The 24,680-nt window shown below is 41.8% G+C and overlaps 1 protein-coding gene across 7 annotated transcripts in view; it reads left to right on the top strand.

Moving 5' to 3' along the window:
- Positions 1-24,680, top strand: part of SLC8A1 (solute carrier family 8 member A1) — a 348,714-nt gene that overhangs the window by 283,542 nt on the left and 40,492 nt on the right. For 3 of the 7 annotated variants that reach the window (XM_077335808.1, XM_077335814.1, XM_077335800.1), the window contains exons 3-6: positions 9,901-10,007; positions 20,080-20,100; positions 22,560-22,577; positions 24,089-24,103. In XM_077335808.1, coding sequence (XP_077191923.1) covers positions 9,901-10,007; positions 20,080-20,100; positions 22,560-22,577; positions 24,089-24,103 — 161 coding nt within the window. Of the gene's footprint in view, positions 1-9,900; positions 10,008-10,644; positions 10,749-20,079; positions 20,101-22,559; positions 22,578-24,088; positions 24,104-24,680 lie in introns of all 7 variants that reach the window. The other 4 variants (XM_077335821.1, XM_077335832.1, XM_077335848.1 and 1 more) reach the window with 4 other exon arrangements.

Here is a 24,680-nt window from a genome sequence, read left to right as displayed (position 1 = left end):
ATTGTGGCTTCCCTCAGTTCACTGGAAGAAAAATAGCTGCTTTTGAAGGTGGGCTCTAGGCATTGTATTCTACTGAGGTCCTTTCCCTCTCCAAACACCACCCAAAATCTCCAGGTATTTCTTAATCCAGAGCCAGCAACCTCAGGTTAGACTCAGCTTCTTCATGCTTCCCAACCAGTTTTGCCCAAGCCAACACTCACAAACTCTGGACATGCAGGGGCAACAGCTGTAGAGCACACTTATTTCTCAACTAGAACTAATATTGGTCACCTTGTAAAGGTTACAGTCATTTCTGTTTCACAAAAAAATGGGCTGTAAAAACAAATATTAGCAAGTCTAGCCTATTACTAAGTCAGAGCACAACTCAAGCACTGTTGAGTAAAACGATAGTCTACTTAAAGCTTTGTTGCCCATGCTGCTGCTGATACGCACTATTGAGGTTTACCGCAATCCTGCCCTTAAGTGAAAGAGAGCAATCAGTGTTTCAATCTGTTTTGCAGTGTTAGAGTGGATTGCAGGGCAAGGAGACAAATTGTTTTCATTGCCTTTCAGCAGACAGTGCTAATGGAATAAGGTCTCTGGTGTTCATTGTTTTCGCTCATTTCTCTCCACCTCCCATTTGGACTCAGCCTTTTATCATTATACGGTTAGATAGCTAACAGCTATCAAAGAGCTTGTGAGGGCGTACACAATATCTGCTATTCCCTGAGTGGCCGTGGTGGTCCCTACGTCACAAGCGGTCTGAATGAAGAATGGGCCTTGAGTGGGAAATGGCTCCCCACATTATTTATTTGTGTTTATTTACTTACTTACTTATTTGCATTTATATCCCACTACCCACAGCAAGCCATATTGCAGCGGGTCACATCATTTCAAAACCCACATAAAAACAAAAAACACAAATTAATTAATTAATTAACCTGGGTTCACACTGAAGAATCTACATGGACTGACAGCAGTTCTCTGGGCCATTCCGCACGGGGATCCATGTTGCAGATTGTTTGCGGAACGAAAAATCACCATTTTAAATAGTGGAATTCGTCGTTATGCATACCTGCCTTTGTAGTGGAATCCAGTTGCGTTTCTATCGTTTCCCACAGGGTTCAGGTCTCGGCAAAAATCGCTAGCCAGGAAGCGCTATTGCTGAGCTGTGTCCCACCCCTGGCCGTCAAGCAGCCAATGGGCGGCCATTATCATGCTCCCAAACAGCCCCTTTCCCTTTAAGGAAGGTTTTTTATTTAAAAGAAAACCACACCCGTTGCAACGAATATGCGTTGATTCGTTGCAGCGGAGAGACCCATCCAGCTAGCAGGTGGTGTTTGAGCTGCCGTTTCATCGTTGCCACGCTCCCCCCGAGTGAAAAAAAATCCCCCCCTCACGGGCGCGATTTTCAGCTGAAAACAGTGTGAAAAATAAAGGGAAAATAAACCAGCAAACGGGCCTCTGTGTTGCTTGTGCTTGGTGACTTTAAACAGAGGGACTGCAGCTGGGGAAGCCTCACTGGGTAAACGAAGGCTTGCCAGTGCGTTGATCTCCACTCGCTCGGAGAAAAAAAAATGGTGATCGCTTCGCCGGACGATCAGAGGAGAGAGCCAGGGGGAGGGACTTTGCAATGGTAACGCACAGAACTTTTCTGCTAGCGTTGCAGATTGGTTGCAAGAGTGTAGCGCTTTCTGGAGGGTGAATCCACTTTTTGGGATTTCCCTGAAAGCATTACAACGAAGCGCTTTTTGTGGATCGGTTTCAGGAGTGTTGCAGATTGTCAACGACGTTGTGCATAACGGCAAAACTGTAGCGATTTCAATTAGTGACCATTGTGCTATTTTGGACGAATGCGGAACGGCCTTCTGTGTCTTAAGCTTGCTTCTGTCGCCCACCGTGTGTGAAACCCTAAGCTTTGCAGAGTGTGTGAACTATTCTGCAATCAGGCCCTTGCTAAATATCTGCAGTGCCAGCCATTAATTAAGCTAACAGACTATTGGTAAGGACATTTTTTCTTGGAAAGCTTAGGAGGTCTGGGCCACACTTTATGAATGGTTGCCATAGTTGTTGTCAGAATAGACTTTTTATCCATTCTAATGTGCCACACATTTGATGTTGTTTCATTAATCTCTGTTATTGGGCATATACAGCAAGTATTGCAGGATGCATGTGGAAATCAAATCAATCTGTACCAGACAGTGGGTTTTGAGCCCCAATTTGATCAAAGTGAGGACAATGCCATTTTCTTCTCTCTCTCTCTCTCTCTCTCCCTCCCTCCCCCCCCCTCCTTTGAGGAGAACATGATGACTTGGCAGGGAATAAAACAGAGAAGGGCAGAAAAAGAAAGACATGCAGAGTGAGAAAGATGGATGTACATAACAAAAACTAAAAAAGCAGGTCTGTTTTGTAACTTGGGATAAAAGGTGTATCTCGTGTTGTCACAGTGTGCCTTCTTTTCTTGCATGCAAGAAACCAAGGAAGGGTTTATGCTGGCAGAGTAGAAATAGCTAGCCTGTTTCACATCTACGAAAAGAGGCATAAGTTGCTGCATCCAGATTGATATCCTGGGCCAGGAAATAGTGACCAAGGAGGAAACCCAGAAGACACTTGTAACCCTTCAGTGGAATGAGCACAAGCATAAGAACTTCACTATTTCTTTATATGCTGTTTGCCTACCGTGTTTCCTTCTGGTGGTACACTAAATTTAATTACGATATCACAAATAATCAGAAGTACGTTGATGCAATCAAGTCTTTGAGGCTTAAGAGGGACAATAGTTACTAAGAGAGATGGAAAAGATTCCTAGCAGCCATTGTTTTCCCGGGGGGATATGCATACAAATAATTGATTTGGGAGAGGGAACATCAACATTGGGATATCTCACGTAATTAGAACATCAAGAAGTGTCCTGCTGGATCAGACCAAGAGTCAGTTTAGTCCTGTATGCTTCTGCTCACAGTGAGTAGGCAGAAACTTCCAGAAAGCCCACAAGCAGGGTATGAAGCAAGTACATCTCTCCTGTTGTTGCTGCAAACTAGCAACAGGTATCTGTGCCCCCCCCCCCCCCGTTTCAGGTTTTTCCCTACTCTTAAAAATCTCCAAACACATTCACATCATCTCGTAAGGAGGATAGTCCAATTTTCTGCACCTACACCAACAGAGTTATATAAACCCATAATGATTCTGATCTTATTCTGATTCTTTTTCTCAATAATCTGTAGCACAGAATTTGTGAAGCATTGAAACTATGAAAGTGTTGGAAGTGCGCTATGGAGGCAGATCTCTGACACAAATGTTTAGCATTGATGAGTTGTTGTCAGTTTTACTCGTATGTCTATTTCTAGAAAAGACTGGGGGTTGGGAGGGAGGAAACAGCATGTTTTCATATTTTCCACTGAAATCTCCATTTTGTGCTCTTGGAAAAAATGTAAAAGGCCGCTCGGCTTTCTCATTCTTGTTCCTAATTAACAGTCCACAGTTGCTTGGAAACATAAATTCATCGCCATGTGTTTGCTACAGCTACGTAGATAAGAGAATGTTCTTCTTCTCAGGCTTCTTACACCTTTGAATACAGCACTTGCCATTTAATAACACTGCATTTTCCTGAGTGTGTGTGTGTGTGTGTGTGTGTGTGTGTGTGTTCCCTTGTTTCAATAAAGTGATGCTATACTGTGATTGTAGAAATCCCTGTGAAGGTGTAATTGAGTCTAAGAACCAGTTAGGGAGTTTCATAATAAACAGTTTATGCCAAACTTGGCTTTGGGCCTGCAGTCTTGGTCTACAATATTAATGGATCATCAATTACAATATCTTATTGTGTCAATGATTTTGTTTATCTAACTTAAAAAATAACTTAAATAACTCAATTTTAACCCATCCATAGTTAGTGGGACCTTGCTGAATGGCTCCACATGAAATCTGACAGGAGATTTGCTCTGGATTCAGTCTTCTTTATCTTTCCTCAGATTTGTGGTCTTTTTATAGCTTCTTTCTTAGACCAATAAAGGTATGGCTGATGACAATTGGTAACTACCCAGTGGTCTGAATTCATGTTCTCAATTATGTCAGCTCTGAGTATCACATCTGTGTTCCTTGACTTCTGCTTGGTTGTTCTACTTTCTTGTTTCTGTCTTATCTCCATAGACCAACCCTCCTTAAAATATAGTTTTATCACTGGTACAAAACATTTTGGAGTTGTATGACAGTCACATTTTGTCACAGTTATCAAAACAGGCATTCTTTGGTTTTCTGTCAGCTTCAATACCACCCCATAGACACTGATCCCATACTTTTGCTCTGTTTTGCATCCCATCTACACTCTCATCTATTCTCTACAGCCCACAGTCTCTAACTTCCCCCTCCAATGCCAGCAGGTTTTCCCACATCCACCATATATATTCTTGATCCTTCCCCAGTTTGTCTTGTATTCCCAAGGAATCCATCAACTAAAGACTACAGGTTTCATTATCTTCACCACCTCTAGTCAGTTTGGTGTACTGCAGCGGCCTCTAATCTGGAGAGCCGGGTTTGATTCCCCGCTCCTCCACGTGCAGCCAGTTGGGTGACCTTGGGCTAGTCACAGCCCCATTAGAGCTGTTCTCACAGAGTAGCCTTATCAGAGCTCTCTAAGCCCCACTTACCTCACAAGGTATCTGTCATGGGGACAGGAAGAGAAGGCAATTGTAAGCTGCTTTGAAATTCCTTCTGGTAGAGAAAAGCAGGATATAAAAAACAACTCTTCTTCTTCTACCAGTCACTCATCCTAGTGCTTGCACCTTTTCTATTTGTCTTGAATAGCCAAATAATTGCTGTTTGAATAGCACTTGAAACTTGGATGATAACTTTTAGTAGAGATGGACAACTCACAGCCAGTGGGCCAGCTTTAGCCCAGTAAATATTTTTTCTGGTTACCAGTTGACCATAGCAGAGTTCATTAATAGTACACACCTTTGCTCACAGATCACATAAAATAAAGTTGCTTTCAAAACTTACATTGATGTGGTGGAGGTGCTACACATTTGAATGTTAACATCTCTCATTAGGTTTGTACTAAGGCCATGCAGATTCATGTGTGCTCCATCCACATGATGCCATAACTTTTGACTACCTTCCACTGTTAGTTTTCCTCCAAGATCATGGCAGTCCATCTCAGATCTGCTGTTTCACCAGCATTCTTTGCAGCCTAGTTAAGACAAACGTTTCTTTTTTCCTGGGTCATGCAATTGCTGTAATGATTATTAATGTAACAAACTATTACAAATATTCATTAAGCACACACACATTCACAGACATGTCACAGCCCTCTAGCTTTCCACAGCCATTACTTGCTCAGACAGAGTAAATGAGTTTTCTCGTAAACAAGAAAGACAAACCTAATAGGACTTCCAACGAAAGTGTCCACTTTCCCCCTGCAACATGCTCTTTGGTGTTGGGTCTAAATTATGAAAAGATGGTACAATGTAATGCTAATAACCACAGTGAAGCATTTTCGTATGAATCCAAAAGCAAACACTCTGTTGGCAGATTTCATGGAACCAAAGTTAATCAAGTTTGATGTTCTGCTTGTTAACATTTATGCACATTCCACAGCCCAGTTCTGACAGAGTCTTGCAGTGCTGTTCTAAGAAGAGCTACATCCATCTATGGCCATTGAATTCAAACTCTGTCTAGGATTGTACTGAATGTAATGTCCAGATAAGATTCCCCAGAATTTAGGGATTTTGCCTGGCATTTGGAACCACTCTGGCAACTTTCTTCCTTCCCTTTGTCAAGAACATTTTGAAAGTAGTCTGCTCCTGAATACTATTTGTCAGAAAAAGCCAGCAGTTATGCATCCCCATAACTACCACAAAGTATGAAAAGCTGTAGATATAACATCCCTTGGAAGATTATTGAGAAGTATCTTTATAAGCAGCCCTGAGTTGTCCAAATCAGTCATTTCTTGGTTAGACATGACACAGCCATCTGTCTGTTTTCAGGTTCTTATATGCTGCTTCATTTATTTTCATGGGTGTTCATCTCTAAAACATCCTTGACCAGTTTCTAGGGTCTGAGAAGAGCATCTTTATTGATTTCATCCCAGAAATCTTTTCATAGCATGGTATCCTTAGGGAATGTAGATGTTGTAGTGCTTTTCGGGAAATCCAGAAAAGTGGATTCCCCCAGAAAAAAAACACTAGACTCTTGAGAACAACCTGCAACACATCCGAAAAAGACATGTGCGTTCTCAATGTAGTGGTAGAAAGAATGTCCCTCCTTCGCTCTCGCCCCCGATCTTCCAGAGACGTGATCGCCATTTTTTCCCTTAGACCGGCAAAAGCAACGAATGAGCGGAGCTTCTCTGGCTAAAGTCCCTCCACAGGAGTGCTTAACAGTAAAACAAAGCTCCCTACTGCAAGTGCCTTTAAAGTTTCCAAGCACAATACAGCCCCCTGTTTGACACTGGCCATAATTTCGGCCACAAATCGTGCCCATGGGGGGGGGGGAGATTTTTTTTTACTTGAAGAGCATGTAAACGATTAAGCGCCAGCTCCTACGCCAGCAAAAAGGTCTTTCTGAGACAATGAATGAACAAATATCCGTTGCGACTAGTGTGTTTGGGTTTTTAAAAAAACGTTTTTAAAGGGAAAGGGGCTTTTCGAGAGCACAAACACAGCAGTTCATTGGCTGTTCTGTTGGATTGATGGCCAGTGGTGGGAAGAAGCGTGGAAAAATATTGCTTCCTTTGTTGCGATTCCAGCGAGACCGGAAATATGTGGGGAATGAATAGACCGCTACTGGGGCTTCAATATTCCACTAGAATTAAAGGTATGCGGAATGACAAAATTTCACTATTAAATATAGCGTTTCTGCATACTGAAAACATTCAGCAAAATTGGTCTTTGTGCGGAAAGCCCCTGTTTGTTCTAGTTGATACTTAAGGGCTCTCAAGTCTCAACCCCTCGTAGGCTTTTCAAAACAAGAGAAGAGCTGAGGTTGTCTGCCATTGCCTTCCTCTGCATAGCAACCCTGTCCTTTGGTGGCCTCCCATCCAAGTACTAACGAGGGCCAGCCCTGCTTAGCTTCAAGTTCTGGCAGGCTCAGGCTCGTCTGGGCTATTTGGGCTGCTGTGCTCTACTTACCAGATATTGTTTCTGCTTTTTAAAAAAAATTGTTCAACTCTCAGTATCTGAGTCCGCTCCAACAGAGAGGGCGGTTTATAAATTTAAAAAATAAGTAAAAATAAAATTGTTGACTGAGACTCTGAAACAGTGAATAGTAATCCCATAATGGGATTCTCATGTAATATGATTCTTGAGTCTTGGAGTTCCTTTTCTATTATGAGTGCATGTTTAGAGTCTGACAGTATATCTTATAGGAGATCAGTAGTAATACAATGTCTTTTTAAAAACACAAGTCAATTTTATTTGTGTTGGGATGTTAAAAGAACTAATAAATAGCTGGCTGGAAAAATGCTGACTAAATAATGTATCTTTTCAGTATTCATAATGACTTGATAATCATGTTAATATATACAATTTTCTTTTAGAATCTGAACAACCCCCCTAATGCGTGCACACGCACGCATGCACCCACGCACACATGTGCCTTCTGGCACTGCAATGTGCTTTTTGTTTCCTGAATTGCTCACACATTATTGGTCAGCGTTGTCCAAAGGGCTTTCTTCTCCCTCAGTCTCTATCTCAATTTTCCTCCTTGGCTTGCAGTCATCTCCCAAGGTTGTTGGCTATATAGTCACTGTCTAGAATGCAGGGGTTACCTCTTGCCTGAAAGGTTGCCCCCCCCATCACCACCTTCTTCCTTTTTCCACTCTCTCACACCTGTAATTCACACATACACATGCCCCAGCATTCCCCCCAGCAATTTCCCTTACCACCAGAATCTTTTAGCAGGTCTGCTTCATCCTCACCTGGCCATTCCCTGCATGGGGGTCATTATAACCAAGGCCTTCTGCTTATAAAAGACATTTTGTTCCTCACCATTACATACAAGAATTGGAAGGGGGAAAAGAGAAAAGGAATTGATGTAAGTAGGTTACAGGAATGTTTTACAGGTAAATGCTTGACATTTCCTGAAGAGATCTCAAGATGCCTAAATACAAGTTGAGTCCTTTTAAAGATCATTATGCCAAAATCTTTATATATGTATAAAGATGTGCAAAGCTGTGGGCAAGAACAGCTTCATTTGCATTCTCCATCTGTCTGCAGTGGCCTTTTCGATTTGATTCCTGAAGTTACTGGAGATTTTCATTGTCAGCGTTCATGTTCAGATGAAAACAGCTCCATTCCCACTGTTGGACTTTGGGGTTCCATCTCCCTTTGTGCACATGCCTGGGCTCCAGTTCCTACCACATGGATATGGCAGGCAAAGTACTCTCAAGACTGAAAAGTAGACTGCTGGGATACACAGTTCTGAGGGACTAAGTAATGGGCAAGACCTGTGGGACATAACAGTGTAGGGAGCAGGAGAAAAGCAGAGTCTGCTGACCAGCTGGAAAATGGGAAGGCCATATGACTGAATGGTGAACACTGGAGAGGATGTGTAAGTGAGCAAGAGAGGATGATGAATGGATGGGTTTTAGGGAAATTGTGTGTCTGCATTTGCAAATATTAAACGACTGGTCTATATGCATAGTGAATTACACAGCATGGCTTTCAGAAGGTTTGTATTTTCCCCACTACCATCTACTCAAGAGATTTCTGAATTTCCTGCTCTTTCTAACTAATGATACTGTTACTTCTTTGCTGCTTTTCGCTACTTTACCTCCCCCCCTCCTTATTCCTTCATTTTGGATGAGAAAGCTTTGGGCAACCATCTGTGGGTTCCAGATCTCATTGCTCTGGGTTACTAGCTACTATCTTCAACATCACAAAATAAAAAAGGAGCCCAATGGTCTTTTGTAGACTTAATTTTTCATAATCCAGGGTTGTTTTATACAGAGGCTTTCCAGTGGTTTAGGTGCCAACCTGCAGCACTTTTTCTTCTGTGGCTTCTTCACTGTTTTTCCCTGTTTCCTCAAATTAATTGGATCAAAGGTGTTTTCAGAGAATCAAGGAGACATAACAACAAAAGACAACAAGTGGAACATCAAGGCTTTAAGAGCAATGTTGCCTGCTGCTGTGTGAAAGCGAGTTGGGCCTGTGGAGCCCAAATTCAACTCATAAAAATGGTATTGTGTAGTTTGTCGCTTAGAGAAGGTTGCAGGCTGGCTACCAAACCAAGCAAGAAAAACTCCATGTGCAAAGACCCACAATCTACATAGAGTTACAGGCTGATCCAGTCTTTGGCAAGCAAGCATATCTAATGCCTGCATTAATGCCTCACACATTACTGCGTGAAGAACCTAGGAGGCCATATCTGCCTGTGCTCATTTGCACTGTTCAGTCAATAACATTGCTATCAATGCTGTGTCCACATTTGAAGATTCTGCCCCAGTATGCGTTGAGGAGAGAATACAAAGTAGGAGGAATATGGGGAAATACCTGCAAAAACAGGCTACTTTGAATTGGTTACATAACCATGCCCCAGTCCCCATGGAATCCTGTAAATATTTTGAGGGTGGTTAATGGAGGTTCCCCTCACTCTCTCCAAGCTAGAATTCCACAGGAGCTTTGAGGGGAGAATTCATAACAGTTAAACTGGGTTAAAGCCATATGCATTTTTGTAGCTATTACAACATGCAAGCCAAGTTATATGTCTGCATGGGCTTCCAGAAATCCTCCAGGGCAGATATGCTTGTAGCAGAAACAGCTGTTAGTTGTATGATAAAAACACAGTATCTCACATTTCAGCTGTCTGGGGAAATGAACATTTAATGATGCTTTGGATATTTCTGTCTTCTATGCATTTTCTCTCTTTTTCTTTCTGTCCCTTGCTTTGCTCTTGAATTTCTATTCTTCTTCTTCTTCTCTGTTTCAGCAAAACAATATCAATCAAAGTAATTGATGATGAGGAGTATGAGAAAAACAAGACCTTCTACATTGAAATTGGGGAGCCCCGTCTGGTGGAGATGAGTGAGAAGAAAGGTGGGGGATTGGCTATGTGGGGCTAAGCCCTACCTGTATGCACCTGTCACTCATGGATGCCTGGCATATTCCAGCTCATAGAATCCCAAAATACACATTCCATTATCTATGTAAAAGGGCAGAGAGCTAAATCACTGACCATGAATTGGGTCATCACCCATCTCTTTTAACCCACAGCCATGTGGGAGACCAAGGTTCAAATCTCTGTTTACCAATGAGGCATACTGGGTAGCCATTGGTAAATCACTACTAGGATTGTTGTAATAAAGTTACCTACTTTAAATTCTTGAAATAAAGTAAAAGAGAAGGGGAGGGAGAAAATGTCACTAAAGTAACATGTTCATGCCAAAAAAAGCCCTAACTGTGCCATTCTTTTTCTCCCTCCTCTATTTCTATCATAGGACAGATATATGGATCTTTCTGATTTCACAGCTGAATTTGTGAAGGGCCCTTAACCAAACCAAGGAAATGTCAGGAATGCACGCTTTCTGCTCTTTCACATATATAAAAGCCGGGGATGTGTGTTCCCTCCATTATCATCACAGACAGCAACCACCTCAACTGGTCATACTTAAAGCATGTGCGTGTGTGCCTGTAATGCCAACCATTGTTTTGCCTTTGTCTTGTGTTCCCACAGGAAATACATTACCCTTAGATTACTTGACCGTGAGGAATATGAGAAAGAGTGCAGTTTCTTCCTTGTGCTTGAGGAACCAATATGGCTACGAAGAAGAAAGAAAGGTGTGAGAGTCAACTCAAACAGCTCCCGAGAAACTATGACCTTTCTCTGTTTGTGTCTTCCTCTCTCACAACTTCCTCTTGCCTCTCAATCAGCTTCCAATTAGTTTGCCACAATCCCTGTCAAGCTTAACAGTTTTAATTTCCTCTTTTCTTTTTTACCTTTTAAATACTTGTGTTCCCATGGGTTTTGATGTCCTATTTCAATGCCCATATAAATTAATGATATCACAGGCCCTGCGAGATGGATAATATAAAATCCAAATAATAAACCATACCTTGCCTCAAATTATGACTACAGCCATTGTTCTCAAAGGGCCAGTTACCAAATTATCCTCTTAATGATGTTCAGTTTACATGGTACATTGAAAGGCTCAGTTCAGACAGAATGAAGCCCTGGTTTAATTAAACTTACTATAAAGATATATTCATCTGGTGGGTAGCCATGTTGCTCTGAAGTAATAAAACAAATTTTGAGTCTAGCAACACCCTTAAGACCAACAAAGTTTAATTCTGGGTATAAGCTTTTGTGTGCACCCACATGTCTTCATATACATTGAAACAGACTTCCTCAAGCCTTACGGGGGGGGGGGGGAGTGAGCTGCCAGGAAAGGCTAGTCAGAGTCAAGATCCATAAATAACTGAGTAATAAGTATATATAAGATTAAAGAAATCTAAGACCTGTGGGTAGCAGTGAATTAGCATACAGATAACAAAAGAGTTAACAACAGACATGATAACACAGCGTGAGTACAGTAGCACCTTTAATACCCACTAAGTTTAATTGTAGGTATAAGAGAGGACTGACTGACTTAGCATGTATACTGAGATAAGAACACAGTATCTCTGTTAAGTCCTGGAGGATCCATTGCTGTGAGTGTTGTAATAATTTTTAATTCAGCAATTTCTCATTCTATTCTGTTTCTGAAATTCCTTTGCAAGACAGTTTTACTGTGAAATAAATAAATAAAACAGCTATTTTGAGGTCACCTGTTTGAGTGCCTTGATGCCCTTCCTGGCAACTAACCCCCCATACACCTACATGTAATGTTTGAGGAAGTCTTTTTCAATGTATCTGAAGAAGTATGCATCTACACAGGCTGTCTCTCATATCTCACTTATATCCAAGTTTAAACTTTATTGGTCTTAATGTTGCCACTAGACTCAAACTTATTTATCACATCTGTTTGTTTGTTTTTCAATTCTCTGTCTATATGCTAACTTGCTGATATTCATAGGTCTTACCAACTAATTTTTACTAAACTTATCACTCAGTTACTTATGCATCTTAATTTTAACTAGCCCTTCCTGCAAACTAACCCTCCCCTTACCTAGATGAAAGATGTGAGGAAGTCTGTTTCAGTGTATCTGAAGAAGTGTGCATGCACACAAAAGCTTATACCTAGAATCAAACTGTTTGTCTTAAAAGTGCCATTGGTCTCAAACCTTGTTCTAAACTAACTATGGTTAGCGTGGTTGTATGAATGAAGACCACTTATCTAACAGTGCTTAGTTAAGATACCTATGCCCATGACCTGAAGCCAGAATCTCAGGGTGGTTTATTAAGCACAATTAATCTTAGCTGGTTTCTGGTGATACACAAATGCAGATGTCCCAGATTGATCCAAGTTTAGAAGAAGAGTTGGGTTTTGTACCCTGCTTTTCACTGCCCAAAGAAGTCTCAAAGCAGCTTACAGTCTTTCCTTTTCCTCTCCCCACAACAGACACCCTGTGAGGGAGGTGAGGCTGAGAGAGCCCTGACATTACTGCTCGGTCAGAACAGCCCTAACAAGGCTATGATGAGCACAAGGTCACCCAGTTGGCTGCATGTGGGGGAGCAGGAAATCAAACCTGGCTTGCCAGATTACAAGCCGCCACTCTTAACTGCTACACCACACTGGCTGTTAATCCTGACAACATGCTCTAATGATGCATTCTCAGGCTGCAAAGAGAGGGGCAATGAAACCAGGATTTGTCAAAACGAACCAGAATTTGAATAATCATCTTTGAGCTGAACTCTAGTTTCACAAACTAGTCTTACTTATTAAAATAAATAAAATTGTTTTGTAGGAAGTATGAATGGAGCCACAGAAGAGTAACTGTAGATTCAACAGACTGTAGATTCAACAACTGTAGATTCAATAGAATAGATTCAGCAGACTTTTCAGAACAGAAAAGGCTACTTCCATTGGGGCTGATGAGGAGTACGGAAGCAACCAGGAATGACTGGGAAGCCCAATTAGATCCAATTTTGGATCATGGCCTGCTGACTATCTTGGACTGCTGATCACATCAAATCCCTGTCCAAGGGACTTTTCCACAAACAGCTTGACCATATGTGCTGGTGACACGTGATCACTTAGAGACAGTTCTCCAAGGGTCAAACTACACGTTTGTGTTTGTGTTCCCTGGACCTAACTAGGGTTTTCTGCAACCACACACGCAGCTGCAAGCAACAGCTGTTAAAAAATAAAGCTGTTTTCCCACATGAAAACAGTTATTTGTGTCTTTTTGCTACAAAAATGGGAAAACAACTCCCCACAGGCACTGTTTCGGCAAAAAAAAAATGGCTCGATGGGGGGAAGGCAGGAACACTTCTTCCCTGTACAGCAATAGTCTGAACCCTTCTGGGGTCTCCTTAAAAAAAAAAGCCATTCCCTGCACCTGCTCTGTACCTGTGGGAAACCTGAGCTGAGTCCAGGGAACCTGGATTCAGCTCTTTAAAAAAGAGCATGTAGTTTGGTTCTCAGAGTGCAACTGAGTTCATTTCAGTGGGCTCAGACTGACTGGCACTTGCAGAATCATCTCCAACGGTTAGGATCAAAAACATTGTCCCCAGGGTCCACTATCTCTGTAGACATGGGGAAAATTGCAGGAGGGAAGAGAGGGAGTCTTCCCTCTCTATCCCTGTGGTTCTGCTGCCTTGAAATGAATGAACTTTGACAACTGTCTTTGGGCTGAATTCCCAAAAGTGGAGAGGGATCGAGCCTCCAAATGGAATGACAATGCAAGAGCTCATCCTCAGGAGAAAATGGGGTAATTGTACTTAACTCTTTATGTACTTACCATTTTCCTGGTTCCTCCCCTTGGCTTCCCCCTCTATGGTTTCAACAGCATGTTTGCCTTCTCAAATACTTTTTTTGAAATCCTAAATGGGGAAGAGCTGCATCTGGGAGGATGATTTTGAGGGAGGAAAGATTTAATTGCCCTCTACTCCCACTATTTTTGCTGGACTATTGTTACACATGTCTGCATTTAACATGTAGTTGGGGCTATCTGAGAACCCATCTTGGTGTAGTGGTTAAGAGTGGCAGACTGTTAGAGGGGACATGATAGCCCTCTTTAAGTATTTGAAAGGTTGTCACTTGGAGGAGGGCAGGATGCTGTTTCTGTTGGCTGCAGAGGAGAGGACACGCAGTAATGGGTTTAAACTTCAAGTACAACGATATAGGCTAGGTATCAGGAAAAAAATGTTCACAGTCAGAGTAGTTCAGCAGTGGAATAGGCTGCCTAAGGAGGTGGTGAGCTCCCCCTCACTGGCAGTCTTCAAGCAAAGGTTAGATACACACTTTTCTTGGATGCTTTAGGATGCTTTGGGCTGATCCTGCGTTGAGCAGGAGGTTGGACTGGATGGCCTGTATGGCCCCTTCCAACTCTATGATTCTATGAATCTACTGTAATCTGGAGAACCGGGTGACCTTGGCCCAGTCACAGTTCTCAGAGCTCTCTCAGCCTCACCTACTTCACAGGGTGGCTGTTGTGGGGAGAGAAAGTGTAGGTGATTGCAAGTTGCTTTGACATTTTATGCACAGCAGCACCTTCCCCGCACTGGCACCGTGCCGTTGTGGCAGGGTACAATGCCCCGCCGTTTCCCGTATACACACGGGAGCGGGGCATGCTGGGTTGCCCCGGTGTAGCGCACACACTTTACGACGGGGCCAGGAGGGCTGGATCGCTGCCGGCCAAGGTAAGTGAAGCAGCGGGGGTGGGGGAGGTGGGAAGGGGCCAGGCCCCCACCACACATACTGGTGGGGCCAGGGGGTCGCCCCTGCCAGCTCCATGGCTCCACGGAGCCCACAGGGGCATGTGGTGTCCCTTAAGGGACACTGCAGGTCGAGGCTGAGTGGACCGACAGGTCTGGTGCTGGTAATTATGCACAGTGCCAGCCCGCCACAGCCCCGGCTTACCCAGGAAGCTACAGAAGATCCCGCATTTGCTTAACGCGGCCTTCCGTAGCCCTGGGCCGGGAGGTGCCTACGCTGGCAGTGGCAGCGAGCGTTATCAGGGATTTTCCCCAATGCGCTGCTGCTGCCAATGCAGGCATTATAGCCCATGCATAATGGGCCTTTGAGACTCCTTTGGGTAGAAAAAGTGGGGTACAAAAATATTTCTGCCCTAGACAGACATAATCAAAACAGGATGCTGTTCTTGTAAATATATATATTTTTAGCACAGAATAGGTTGGTACATTTTTAGAGGGGGGGGGAGACCTGGAATCAAATTTTCACCCAGATGTTCTCAAGGAATCCCTAGATCAGTCACTATCTGTCAGCCATTGCTATCTCAAAGGTGGCTGTAAGGATAAAATGGGATTGCCCCATGAACTGATGAGCTTGATTGAGGAAGTACAGGATTTAAGAGGGATTATAATAATTATAAAAAGCAGATGTTCCAGGCATGACACACTTCTCTTTCAGAGTCTGCTCTGCATGTAAAGTGCTTGGATATAGAGGGACATTCATTAAGGGTATGAGGTTTAGCCCAAGGTTTGACACAAACTTCCCTAAGAACATATGTACAATTCACTCCAGATCCTTTTGCCAACATTATTTATAAGTGTTGCTGCTCATTGAGCCAGGAGCTTCTGCCCATTGCTGGTGGTGATGGTGGTCTTGAAGGCCAATAGACCAGTGACCTACTTAAAGTAGCCTTTAGTTAGCTTGAATATTGGGAATCAGAAAGCAGGGTGCTCTCTAATTCAGCCCCACTTGTCCAAGAGCAGGACCATCTGTCCTTCTTTCACAGGTCAACCAGAGTAATATAAACAAGTGTCTGTGTGAAGATGCCTATAGAGCAGAATATTCCAGCCGTATGATGCCTGGAAGATGACAAGGAGCTCTCAGGGATTTGTTCCACTTATTCTGGACCAAACTTTTAAGCAACATGATCATGGTTCCCTCATGTTGGGATCAGCTCTCTATGTAACTGTTTGTGCCTTTGGTCATAGATCCTGCTTCCAAAAGAGAGAACGCATACCCAGTGCTCAGATATTTCTGTGTTTTGCAGTCACAGCATCACATCACAGAGTGAACCCATGAAAACAAAAATTGACTCAGTTGTCTGAACTAGATTTTAGCAGTATCTTCCCATGTGCTATGGAAGCACCAGCGGTGAAAGTTGTTCTGAAATGTTTAACAACTGAAGAATTTTGAATATAATGTTAGCAAGAACATATGGTAGGCAATATAGCAGGGATAAGTTACATAGGCCAAGGTAATAGAACTAGAGAAACATGCATGATCAGATAATTTATAGATCACAGTACACTCCTGGATAACTTTTAAAAGCTTCCTCTAGATTTATGGTACTTAAAAACCAATCCAGTTAATGTGGACATGAGCTAATTCTGTTTGGATAATACCTCTGTAAATTTTAAATCATCCCATTTTGATTGGGTAATGGGAATACTAGTTTAATATTGTAATTGACCTCTTTCACTTCAGCTGGGATCATTTACAACTGACAGGCAGGCTGTTTAAGGTGGGCAGTAGGTGGATGGCATAAATCAGGCGTTCCAGAACAATGACATTAGGAATGTCTGTAAATCACAGGAAATGAATTTAGCTTCCCCAGTACAATTTATGGGAATATTCTGTTGTGATGATGGTGTATTAGTTCAAAAGAACAGGGGAGGAAGATTAGAGCAAAGAAGAAATCACATAAAAGGAAAAATCTAGGGGAAATAAATTATCTACCTGTACCACTTAGACTGATTCATCTGGGTAGCCATGTTGGCCCAGAGCCGCAGAACAAATTTAAAGTCCAGTGGCACCTGTAAGACCAATGGAATATTCCATATTCAAGGAATAAACTTTGATGTGCATGCACATTTCTTCATATACATTGAAACAGAAGCTCAGATTTTGCTATATTTATTTCCATCACTATGTTTTCCCCAGGAATAAAACCCAAACAAATAGTGACCATATAAACCAAGCTTGTTATTCCAGTTTGGTATTTCCCTCTGTCAAACACATTTATCAGGCTAATGTTAATTTGCTGCTCACCCTCTACCTATGTGTATGGTCTGATAACTCCCTTTTTAATGTTATCTGAAGAGGTTTGCATGAAGCAGAACAGAGTTTGAATCCAGGGGCTGAAGAAGTGCACGTGCACATGAAAGCTCATAACTTGAATAAAACGTTGTTGGTTTTAAAAGTGCCTGTGGACTCAAACTTTGTTTCACTGTCAGATATTTCAGCAAAGTAGGAGGGCACATTTTACACTGCTAGAGAGCAGTGGATCCGTATTTAGGAAGGTTTTCCTCACTCTTCCAAGAATTTTAGGAAGCATTTTGTGGTTTGGTTAGTAGCCAGTGTCACAGAGTATGGATAGCATGCAATACAATCAGGTGATTTAGGTTTTTGTTGAAAATATTGTCCATATAAGCCTACATTAGGCTGAGGTTGTCAGAAGTAAAATTAGCCAACCTGGATAGCTTTACCTGAACCTGAAGAGCAACCTAGTATTTTGAATATTTTCTTTGCCCATATTATACCCCTTGAGGGCTACCTCAAATGTTTTTAAGTACCAACAGTCCTGGTAAATGTGAGGTGAATGCATACATTTCTTTACCTTTGTGCTCACAGCCAAGTGCACATAAATGGAGCCAGTCTTAATTTCCTGCAGTCTGTGCATACAGATAAACAAATTATTTGCCACTTTACAGGGAGCTCCATAGGTACACACAGCCTATGCTGTCTCTGTCATTGGAAGCCACCTTTATTATACCCATTTGGGAGAACTGCATTTGATTGTGACAGGATCACATGACCCTGAGCACTCCGTCTGCAAAGGCACAGTGCAAATCTATCAGGGAAGCTTCTTCTCTTCCAGTTTAGTAAAGCTGGAAGGTAAGAGGTGGAATGTGACCTCTTAAAAGGTAAAGGTATCCGCTGTGCAAGCACTAGGTCATGTCTGACCCCTGGGGTGATGCCCTCCAGCGTTTTCATGGCAGACTCAATACGGGGTGGTTTGCCAGTGCCTTCCTCAGTCATTACCGTTTACCTCCCAGCAAGCTGGGTACTCATTTTACCAACCTCGGAAGGATGGAAGGCTGAGTCGACCTTGAGCCGGCTGCTGGGATTGAACTCCCATCCTCATGGGCAGAGCTTCAGACTGCATGTCTGCTGCCTTACCACTCTGCGCCACAAGAGGCCAGCCCTTTATCCTGATGAAATTCGTTTTCTGTATTTAGCTCATTTCTTGGTCATTCAAAAGGAAAGTTTCTCAAAATTCTACATGAAACTTTTTCCACATTCTCCCCCTCTTTGCTTAAAATTTTCAGACTTTGAATGAACAGAAATTAAGTAGAATTGTTTGGTTGTGTTTTAGCTAAGCGAAAAAACTCACAACAAATGGCAGCAGAATATACAATAGCTGTAAACTGGGTAATCATCTCAAAATAAAACAAGGTGAATCTGCAATTATAACTATTTAGCACTTCCTAGTTAAAAGGAAGCAGTAATGCTGGAAATTCAGCAGGCTTGTTATTTTGCAGTGGCTCTAACATTATGAAATGGCTATCCCTAGAAATGTCCGAAAAACTGCTACAGCAGATTTAATAATTCTAGAGTGGTTCCCTTTATGCTGAAAAAATTCAAGACTGTCTGATAGTGGAATCACTATTAATGATATATTAACATTCCCATTTTTACTCTGGTCAAAAAGGTTTTGTATGCATTTGTATTATTTGAAAAACCTGCCAGGCCTGTTTTACCAGAGGAAATGGTATGGGAGAAAAGAAACATGTGCAAATGTTAAAGTCTCCTATATTACTTTAAAGGCTACTTAATCTATAAATTTAGCTAATTTATGCCAATTTAGCTGCTACAGTTTTCCATCATTCATGATAGTTGAGCTACAGGACTAACAGAGTTCCCTCTGTTAGCTCTGGCCTGGTTACCATATAAGTTATTACACATAATAACAGTAATACTTGTTAATTCTGTAATTGTTTTTGTGTTAAAAGCACTTCACACATTATCTGGTTAAAATGTTTCCAGGAGCCCTACATGGCAGGTCAGGGAGCAAGGTTGAGAGAGAATGCTTTTACCAAAGGCCTTAGGTAATGGCAGGATTTGGACTAGGAGCGTCCTGGGGCACAGCTTGTTCCCTTAGCCACTATGTTATACCTATGCAATTGGTGTTCTAATAGAAACTCCCCTGTATGGGTTCAAAACTTACCAATTATCCCTTTGTACAGCGACTTATGGTACAGCAGAGATCATTCCCCCAGTTACTCCAAAATCTAGCAGCGGTTTATCTGGAAACAAAGCTGACCAAAGTTGGAAAGACTTAGAAGCCCAGATATATGTATGATATTCTCCACGCAACCCCTTGCATCAAGGCCTGGTGCTGAGCAGAAATTCATAAAAGCACGTGGAAAAGACACATACAAAAACTATTCCTGTGTCATGTTATATGCAGAAGACCCTCAATTCCCCCCCCCCAAAAAAAGAGAGAGACAAATTCTCACTGACATCGATTCTAGTGGGACATATTCTTTCCTCAATCTCCAGCAGAACTGCAGTTGATGTAGAAGTAAGACATGGATCCAGGGTCAAAGGAAAATTTGGGGATGGGAAATGGATTTGTAAACATTCATTTCTTGCACTATATATATAAATAACAAGATAACGAGATGGTTGGCCATGGTGGTCTAACTGTAGCAGTGCAAAAAAGCAAGAGTCCGGAAGCACCTTATAGGCTAACAAAATTTGTGGCAGAGTATGAGCTTTCATGAGTCACGAAAACTCATTCACAATTTCTGTTAGTATTTAAGGTACTGCTGGACTCTTGCTCTTTTCTATATACATAACACAATGTATTTAATATATTCTTTTTCTAGAATTTTACAGCCCATCCCCATGAAGCATGTCTCTTTCCCCATTATTTTTCATTCTCTCTCTTCATAGTAGTGGTATCCTGCACCTTTACAGATCTACATTTTCTGGTCTCCTGGATCTGGAACCCTTCTATCGATGTTCCCTTTATTTTCATTGCTCATTGTGTTTTCTTCTTCTGTGTTTGTCCCTCTGTGTCTTCTCCACAGCCCTGTTGTTGAATGAGCTTGGTAAGCACTGCATTTCTTGTATCTCTTTTCCATTTTTTCCTATCAATCTATGCATTTTATATAAGTTGGTTGTTTTGCTCTGGTTTATTTCATTCTTTTCTAAAAGATATTTTGAGAATTTAATATTAAAAGAAAATAACTCTTGTCAAGTTTATACTTCAATTAATTCTTCATATCTTCTGGTTTAGAAGTGGTTGCTAGGATTTAGTGCACTTTTCAATTGAAATCAACATGCCAAGTTCTGCAGGGAAAATAAGAGTTATCTTCATTAAATTATTTTGCATCCAGCCTATCCAGAGGGCTTTTGGATGGAAACCAGTATGGTTTAGTCAGTCCAAGATTAAAATCTTTCACAAATTGATATATTAAGAAAGCATAAAGATATTATTTTTTTAAATCTGCTTTGACTCATAAAGGTAAAGGTAAAGGTATCCCCTGTGCAAGCACCGAGTCATGTCTGACCCTTGGGGTGACGCCCTCCAGCGTTTTCATGGCAGACTCAATACGGGGTGGTTTGCCAGTGCCTTCCCCAGTCATGACCGTTTACCCCCCAGCAGCAAGCTGGGTACTCATTTTACCGACCTCGGAAGGATGGAAGGCTGAGTCAACCTTGAGCCGGCTGCTGGGATCGAACTCCCAACCTCATGAGCAAAGCTTTCAGGCGGCTGCCTTACCACTCTGCGCCACAAGAGGCTCTTTTGACTCATAAAAGAGCTTATAGATGATTATTCACCTTTGAACACATAATCTTGAACAACAGTAAAACTGTCTTTCATGTATCACTTGAAGAAAGATTATTCTGAATCATTTCTGGATTTCTAGATCAGGCTCACTACGTAAGTAGCTCAATTAGAAATTAGGTTCCAGTCTGTTTGCCAGGATAAATGCACAACTGGGATCCTGTTGCATGGGAAATGCAACAAAAAGAGGGGTTTGGTAAAAAGCTAAATGTTTGGCAGAGAGAGCACTAAGCTCTGGCTCTTCCTCCACACACACAGAGATACAAGTTTCCCATTCTAAATTCCTCTCATCCATAATAGCCCGGGCTTCTACCTCGATGCCCAAAGCAAAAATCTTTAAAGGTAATTTGGATACATAAATACATAGAGTTGTACCTTACACTGCATATTCTTATTGCAATCATGGGGGATCACATATGGCATCAGATACTTGCCTGTTCTGGAAGTTATTAGAATCAGGTTACTTAGCCCAGTGGTCCCCAACCTTTTTATCACTGGGGACCAGTCAACGCTTGACAATTTTACTGAGGCCCGAGGGGGGGGGGTAGTCCTTTGCCGAGGGACATAGCCACCGCCTGAGCCCTGCTCCACTTGCTTTCCTGCTGGCACCCCTGACTTCCCGCCACCCGCAGCTGCACAATGCCACATCAAGAGGGAGCCCCAGCCATGGCAGCTGCTGGAGAGCACCAAAAATGAGCCAGCAGCAGACGAGGAGGAGCCGCGGCCCGGTACCAACTGATCTACAGACTGGTCCCGGTCCCTGGACCAGGGGTTGAGGACCACTGACGTAGCCTATAATAGAGCAAAAGTCCTGGGGGAAACAATTCACATACCAGCTCCAGAAATGAGTTGCTTCATTCAATTGAATGGGCTCTATATCGTGGAAGTTCTGTTTATAGCACTGTGGAGGAAAATAGGCTGTGTAACGGATACATACTAAATGTTTTTGTCTGTTTCTGTACCCAAGAGGCTGAAATGGGCAGGCTTTTTTTTAGTGACAGAGTAGGTGTTTGGCAGTGAACAAATTAATTCTTTTAGCTCAGAGCTGTCCATATTGATCAGCAGCCATTCTCCAAGGTCTTTCCCATCTTTGCATCCCATGACCCTGTAACTGGTGTGGGATATTGTATATACAAAGCAGATGCTCCACCGCTGAACTACCCCAGTTTTTAAAAAAATAACTAAGATTTAAGAAGAAACTCTTCATATGGGATAATGCTTTCCTAAGGTTCCTGATTGGATCTGGAACTAGACTTCAGGTTGATATATGGATGTTTCCAAAAACGAATCCTTCACGTCCTCATCCTCTTCCTTGTTAAATGTAGCAAAACAGGTATGTGATTTGACACCAAACACATTGCAGTTTCTCTCTTTCCATAAACAACTAATGAAATGGAAAGTACCATGAGGAATATCATAGCATGGTAATATGACATAACATGTATTTTAATACAAAAATTTACAAGGATGAGAAGGTGATGCAGGCATTCAGTAGAAACCACAGACTTAAATAAAATATTAATTAGAGTATTTAGGCAATAAATATTTTTTACACAAAGAAAAACTGGTGTTTTTGCAATTTGAACATATATTTCTCTAAACAACTAGATAGTTCCGCTTTAAGAAAGAAGTTTAAATGTAACAAATGGCATTGCAGTACAATCAAACAGATGTTAATTAGCTTTCTCTTTCTCTCCCTTTGTTTTGCCATTCCTTTAGGTGGCTTCACGATCACAGGTATGAATTCTATTTTGCTCTGTTCCAAATGTACACATTCCGTTTTAAAGGTTAGGATCTTGCTCTCCTTTTAAAACTTTATGTAAATGTGAATTCACTGCACAATACTAGTTCATAATTCAACATGAATTTAAGATAAAGATAGTTTAAACATTGAATCTGCTGGTAACATTGTTGGTCTTTCTATATGAGGCACAGAACCCCTATCCAAAGCCTCCTGGACTTCATGTTTCATGATAACAGACCTACAGAAAAATACACAAGCCCTATAGGCAGACAAGTATCAGCAACAGGGATACTGACATGCTTCCTGCCACTCTACTAGATTATGCTATGTTTTTTGTATTATTTTCTAAATTCCGTAGGCCCGCGTTATTACATGGTTTATTGCATGCAATTTAGCCTTCCTCCATCCTCAAGAAACTTACTCCACTTAAGCTGGGGGAAGTCTTCCTAGGCTGAAGGAACCACAGTTTCAGCCTAACCTTAATTGTGGTTCAGGGGCATTACATTCTTAGGATCTCATATCCGTACATTTTCATTCAATGCAAGCTGACTCTGTCAGCAAAATATATGAAATTCATGCTTCTTTCTCTGCTTAGGAACATATATGACCCACCTCCTAGAAAGGCCACATTACAAAAATTGTATATGTCATCTATATAGCACTACTGTTACTGGGTGTTAACCATGACTCAGTAAATGACCTTGCTGATGTAGCTCAGGGATGGTAAAACTGTCTAGTGAACAGTTTTCCTCAATCATTTTGTGGCCTTTAGGCCTTTAACTACCTCAATATTTGACTGAATTATATGGAAACATGTTATAAAGAGGATGTTCTGTTGTTGGGGTATCCTCCCACTCTAGCCAATCACAGGCTCTCTCCTTCCCTCATTACATGTGAATGTATGGAAATTCTTTTCACATTTGGAGCCAAAAAACAAAGCAGAACCATCACACTAAAAGGACTCAGGACACTTTCCACCAGATAATGTTCTTGCACATACCTCATTTAAACAAATAAGAATTGGATGAGACAATGCCCTTCCACTTACTTTCAAAGGTTTTTAATAACTTAATCAATAGTCACGTGAGCTTGACAGGATTTTCCGTAGGAGGAAGGATATGTAGGTAGTGGCAGGATGATGCTGGAACTTGAAGAGAAGCAGCGGCAAGAAGATACTGCTTGAAGAGGCAGCATTTTTAGGGACTCTGTGAAGTAGCATGCAAACCAAAGTTTATACCAAAACAAGCTCTAATCACTATTGCAATGGAACCTGAAGAAACCCTTTGTCATTCCATGTCTTGGGCAAGCCCCAAAGAAGAAGTAGGCTAAGAAGTTTGAAAAGCAACTACTATAGATCAAAATCAGAGCTTTTGGCATGTTATAAAACATTCAGCACCAAAAAGCCCATTGGATAGAACAATTAGACGTATCTGGAATAGATGGTACTTGTATAATCTGTTTGCTGACATCTTGGCTTCTTTTTGTTTTCACTGTTAAACTGAAGGGAAGCTTTTGAATGGTAAGACATCTTGATTTTAGTGCACATTAAGTTTTACACTAAACCCCACCTACTAAGCAACCAGCATGTACACTGAGTGTAATGACAGGGTGCAATGTGTCTTTCTCATCCACTTAACATCACATGTGTCCAGATAAGGAGTTAATACTCAGAAAATCCCAGTGATTCAGACCTTGAAGGATCCAAGGATGATGGGGCTGTTTCTTTTACTTCTTAAGCACCCTCCTGGCCACATGGCCTTTGGCACAGTAATCAGAACAATCATAGTTCAAACTCTTTCCTTTGGCTGCTGAACTTTTCAAGGTGTTTCTTGAAAGCCCCTAGCTTTCTTAGGCATTGCATTTTATCATCAGAACAAAATACAGGGAACCCCTATAAGCAGATGTCACCAACATGCCCCAGACATGTATCACAGCTCCTAAGTAACAGCAAAACACAGTCATTGAGCTCTGGAGAGCTAGTGTGGTATAGTGGATAAAGAGTACTGGAAATAGCTGGTCTTGTACTGGAGATACCTGTATTCAATTCCCTATTCAGCCTTGAAACTCGCTGAGTAATCTCGAGCTAGTTATCATCT

Source organism: Paroedura picta, chromosome 1, assembly GCF_049243985.1.
Source record: "Paroedura picta isolate Pp20150507F chromosome 1, Ppicta_v3.0, whole genome shotgun sequence".
Lineage (NCBI taxonomy): Eukaryota > Metazoa > Chordata > Lepidosauria > Squamata > Gekkonidae > Paroedura > Paroedura picta.
This window is presented reverse-complemented; position numbering and strand designations above follow the sequence as displayed.